The 5,711-nt window shown below is 39.8% G+C and overlaps 1 protein-coding gene across 1 annotated transcript; it reads right to left on the bottom strand.

Annotated features, from left to right (window-relative positions):
* Positions 1–525: 525 nt before the first annotated feature.
* Positions 526–1,578, bottom strand: LOC119321224. The gene has a single exon (XM_037595005.1). It carries the CDS (start codon positions 1,576–1,578, stop codon positions 526–528), a length of 1,053 nt encoding a protein of 350 aa, XP_037450902.1.
* Positions 1,579–5,711: the final 4,133 nt, after the last annotated feature.

Below are 5,711 nucleotides of genomic sequence, written 5' to 3'. Positions count from 1 at the left end.
ATAGTGTCACTTATCTTGATTAGCTCCATGCTCCATTGTTGTTGTGTCGGCACTCAACATCTCTGTGAACTTGTCAAACAACTTGGTTCTTTCCTCAGCTAACTTCGCCACTGTCCTCTCCTTTGCTGCCTCATATGCAAGTCGGTTAGCTTCAACCTTTTGAGCAGATATACGATTCTGCAATTCCATCATCTCATTCGTCTGCACTTTAGTTTCAGCAAGCAAGTAAAGAACACAAGTCTGTATGCATAATCTAGAGTACACTTAAAGATAGTCTTGAAACTCTTGACAACACATGCAATTCAAAGATAGTCTTAAAAATCTTGACAACACATGCAATTCAAAGATAGTCTTAATACAAAGATAGTCTTAAAACTCTTGACAACACATGCAATTCAAAGATAGCCTTAAAACTCTTGACAACACATACAAAGATAGTCTTAAAACTCTTGACAACACATGCAATTCAAAGATACTCTCTCCCTCTCTCTCTCTCTCTCACACACACACACACACACACTACATCTAATTGTTTGTATCTTTGCTGAATTTCTTCCAAATATGCTCAACCAAATCATGCTTGAGACGATTGTGCATGGACCGGTCATGTATCTCAACATCTCTTCTAATCACGTCGGCAAACAAAGGTGTAGCCCCACTAATAGCTGTCGGCAGCAGAGCAGTGGATGATCCCAAAGCTTCATTCAGATTGAAAGGTAACTCCACGCCCTTCTCATCTTCGAGTATCATGTTGTGCATGATCACACATGCTTTCATTATGTTGCAGATATCTATTTGATCCCAAAGCCGTGATGGTTCTGCGACAATTTTGAAGCGCTGTTGTAGAACTCCAAATGCACGTTCAACATACTTTCTCGCACCTTCTTGTTTCTTCGCAAATAACTTGTCCTTTTCAGTTTGAGGCAGCCGGATGGTTTTCACAAAAACAGCCCACTCAGGATATATTCCATCTGCAAGATAATATCCCTTCTTGTATTGTTGCCCATTGACATAGTAGTCTACTCTAGGAGCATTCCCTTGCAACGTTTCAGTGAACAATGGCGACTGATTGAGCACATTGATGTCATTGTTGGATCCTGGGACACCAAAGAAGGCATGCCATATCCATAGATCATGGGATGCAACAGCCTCAAGGATGATGGTAGGGACACCGTAGTCGCCACGTGTAAACTGCCCCTTCCATCCAACCGGACAGTTTTTCCACTCCCAATGCATGCAGTCTATGCTTCCTAGCATACCAGGAAAACCACGTGCTTCGCCAAGTTCTAGTAGACGTTGAATGTCTTCAACAGTTGGCCTTCGCAAATATTCCCCACCAAACTTGGCAATGACCCCCTTAGCAAATTTCTCAAGAGACTCGAGTGCTGTAGATGCACCAAGTCTTATATGGTCATCTGTTTTGTCAACAGGAACACCATACGCCAACATATGCATGGCTACTGTGCACTTCTGTAAAGGTGATAGACCTGGACGGCCCAGGGCACCTACCCTTTGAGTGAAGTAGGGAGACCACTCACCAAGAGCTTGAACAATGCGTAGAAAGAGGGGTTTTCCCATGCGGAATCTTCTACGGAAGTAGTAATCAGGATAGGTAGGACTATCACAGAAGTAATCTGCTATGAGAAGTTCACTGTAAAATTCTCTCTTCCTGTCAATATATGTCCTAGGGGCTGACTGACGCCTAGTACTTGGAGCTCCTAGTTCATCATGAATGTTTGTGTCTATTTGTGTAGCAAAGTTGTTGAGAGTATTCTGTTGTGCCAAGTAATCTTCTAGAGAGAAAATTTCTGTTGGGTCAATGGTATCATCTTCGAACTCATCAGAACTCAATTGTGACATATTGCAAGTTGAGCTACAATTTAAAAATCAAGTAATAAGAATTATGCACACAGCACACATGAAGCTATAATTTGGATGGCAAGAATAATATTCATGTGCAAATAGCATACTCGGAACTACCAAAGAACAATAAAAAGATAGCAAAGTGTCCAAGTGTTCTAAGCTCTTAATCCTACCAGCCATTTCTCAAAAAAGAAAATAAATTACACGGATATGGCACCTTCAGCAGACTAGCACCACTCTTTCTTTATCAGTATATGCAGCTAGCACAAGGGACCAAATTGACCAACGTACATAGATGTTATAATAGTCAGAACTCTGTTCAAGTTAACTCTGTACCAAAACATCTTGATTATGCTAGTCTAATAATATACCAACTACTAGTACATCTGGCAAAAGAATTCAGCATCTGCACCTAGCCATTAGCAAATAAAAACAAAGATGGGGATTTCAGGATTTGACATGTTTCTCTCAGGGTTAGCAAATCAGCATTTGCACCTAGCTAATCAACATAATTTTCTCTTCACAATTGCAAAGAGCAGAGTATCAAGGCTGATCTGACATGTGTTTCTCTCAGGGCTAAGAAGAAAAAAGATGGGGATTTCAGGATTTCCACAAGCATGGTTGCCTGACTCAATCTTCTTGGAACCCTTGTGCTAGTTGATTTGGTACAGAGTTAACTATGTATCAACTATGTACCAAAACATGGTTGCCTGACTCAGATTTGTTCCAAGAACTCTGTACCAGAACTCTGTATCAACTCTGTACCAAAACTGTGTACCAAAGAACGGATCTGATTTTGGCTCTTGCCGCAACATACATAGATTGAACCAAAATCACACACAGGGGAATCAATCTTCTTGGAACGGATCTGTTCTTGGAACCCTAGCCTAGTTTACTGAACAAAATAAATCTGTCCATGACCACAAGAAGAAGCAGGGGAAGAACTAGACTCATACCTTGCAACAAGAGCTGTAGTCGGATGTCGACGACAGCTTGAGGACGAGGTGCGCCGCCTTCTCCACTCGTTCACGCGCCGCGCCTCCGCTCCCTGGTTCGCGCCCTTCTCTTATCCCCTTCCCACCCTTCCCCTCTCTCTCGGGGGATTTTGTTGGGGGAGTGTGGTCCCGAATCGAGCGGAGTTCTTCTACAGGAGCCCGTTACGGACCTCCCACCGCGTTACCCAAGTGGCCGCCTTGTTGCTTTCGTCAGGGAAGAAGCGAGTTCTTCTACAGGAGCCTGTTTCGTTCTGCAAGCCAGGGGTTTGGTGGAGGTGGCACTCGACAGGAGGAGGTGGCACATGGGGCGCCCGTCCAGCGTGGCCCATTGGCCATGCCCTAATAGTAGCTTATCTCATAAAACTTTTCATTATCAAGTAACAATCTATTCACAATGTCAAGTATGGTTCAGAAACTTCATCGAGAACTAACAAACTATAATCTCAGTCATTGAAACAATTGCAATTTATCATAACATCAAAAAGAGTCAAGAATAGAGCTTTCAGCAAGTCCACAAACTCAACTATCATATAGTCTTCTACAATTGCTAACACTCATGCAATACTTGTGGTTATGGAGTTTCAGCTGGCAACTGAGAAAGATAGGGGCTTATTGTGTTGCCTCCCAACGTATTCACCTTTAGGTGATGTCAACAATAATAGCCCATGCAAACTTACATCCAATTGGATATATATATCATGATCTTTCAAACACGAGGGGCTTGCCAAAGGATAAAATGAAAAAAAGGAAAGGTGAGGATCACCTTGACTCAAGCATAAAGTAAAAAACATAAAGTAAAAGATAGGCCCTTCGCAGAGGGAAGCAGAGGTTGTCATGTGCGTTTAGGGTTGGATGCATAAATTCTTAATGCAAAAGAATGTCACTTTATATTGCCCCTTGTATGTGTGCCTTTATTATGCAGTCCGTCGCTTTTATTTCTTCCACAACATGGTCGTACAAAGCTTATTTTCTCTGCACTAATAAGTCATACATATTTAGATAGCAATGTTTATTGCCTGCAACATGAAAACTTACTTGAAGGATCTTACTCAATCCATAGGTAGGTATGGTGGACTCTCATGGCAAAACTGGGTTTAAGGATATTTGGAAACACAAGTAGTATCTCTACTTAGTGCAAGGAATTTGGCTAGCATGAGGGGGAAAGGCAATCTCAACATGTTTAGAAGGTCAATGACAATATACTTTAACTGAGATGTGAGAAAACACAAATCATTACATTGTCTTCCTTGTTCAATGTCAACTCTTTTAGCATGTCATACTCAATGAGTGCTCCCAATCATAAAAGATGTCCAAGATAATATATCTGTATGTGAACCTCTCTTTCCTTATTACTTCCTATTAATTGCAACGATGACCAAAACTACGTTTCCGAACTCTCAACAACTTTTATGCCTCATACTCTTTATATGTAAAGTCATTACTATCCATGTTATAAGCATATGAAACATATATAAATTCAGATGTATGACATTCAATTCATTCCCCCATTTACTCATAGGATATACATGAAGCACATGAGTAAATGACAAACTACTCCAAAAGATATGAGTGAAGGACATTGAGTAGTCAAATAATTAACTAGCCATGGGAGGGTTCCTTTTTTATTCAATATTTCAGATCCAATTATTTTATTCAAACAGCAAGTAAAATTGAAAATATGCTCCAAGCAAAACACATATCATGTGACGAATAAAAATATAGCTCCGAGTAAGGTATACCGATAGTTTTGAAGACGAAAGAGGGGATGCCTTCCGTGGCATCCCCAAGCTTAGGCGCTTGAGTCTTCCTTGAATATTACCTTGGGGTGCCTTGGGCATCCCCAAGCTTAGGGTCTTTCCACTCCTTATTCTCCTCATATCGATATCTCACCCAAAACTTGAAAACTTCAATCACACAAAACTTAACCAAACTTCGTGAGATAGGTTAGTATGATAAAGAGCAAACCATTCACTTTGGTACTGTCAAAGACGAGGTTCATAATTGTTCTCACACAATGCCTACATGTCATTTCTACAAATTATATTGAGTAATACAAGCCATAGAAACTAGAAAACAATCAAACTATGCAATGAAAATAGAATCTGTCAGAAACAGAACAATCTGTAATGATCTGAACAATAACCATACTTATGCTACACCAAAAATTATGAAATAAATTTGTGGACGTGAGGAATTTGTCTATTAATCTTCTGCAAAAAGAATCAACTTAAAAGCACTCTTCTATAAAACCGACATCTATGGTCGTGAGTGCAAAGTTTCTGTTTTTTACAGCAAGATCACATTAACTTTCACCCAAGTCTTCCCAAAGGTCTTACTTGGCACTTTATTGAAACAAAAGCTATAAAACATGATTACTAAAGTAGCTTAATCATGTAAACACATAAAAACAGTAAGGGTAAATATTGGGTTGTCTCCCAACAAGCGCTTTTCTTTAATGCCTTTTAGCTAGGCATGATGATTTCAATGATGCTCACATAAAAGATAGGAATTGAAGCACAAAGAGAGCATCTTGAAGAATATGACTAGCACATTTAAATATAACCTACTTCCTATGCCTAGGGATTTTTTTAGCACACAACTTATGGGAACAAGAATCAACTAGCATAGGAAGGCAAAACAAGTTTAACTTCAAAACTTAAAGCACATAGGGAGGAAACTTGATATTATTGCAACTCCTACAAGCATATATTCCTCCCTCATAATAGTTTTCAGTATCATCATGGATAACAACTTTTTTCTCATACTCAATTGGAACCTCTTCCGAAATAGTGGAATACTAACTAAAGTTGACACTCTTCCAAATCCACTTTCATAAATATCGTACGAAGATTC

Source organism: Triticum dicoccoides, chromosome 6B (assembly GCF_002162155.2).
Source record: "Triticum dicoccoides isolate Atlit2015 ecotype Zavitan chromosome 6B, WEW_v2.0, whole genome shotgun sequence".
In the NCBI taxonomy this organism is placed as follows: domain Eukaryota; kingdom Viridiplantae; phylum Streptophyta; class Magnoliopsida; order Poales; family Poaceae; genus Triticum; species Triticum dicoccoides.
This window is presented reverse-complemented; position numbering and strand designations above follow the sequence as displayed.

What these genes read in the sequence shown, in the direction of transcription:
- LOC119321224 (XM_037595005.1), bottom strand. Translation starts at nt 1,578, where the DNA reads ATGGGAAAACCCCTCTTTCTACGCATTGTTCAAGCTCTTGGTGAGTGG.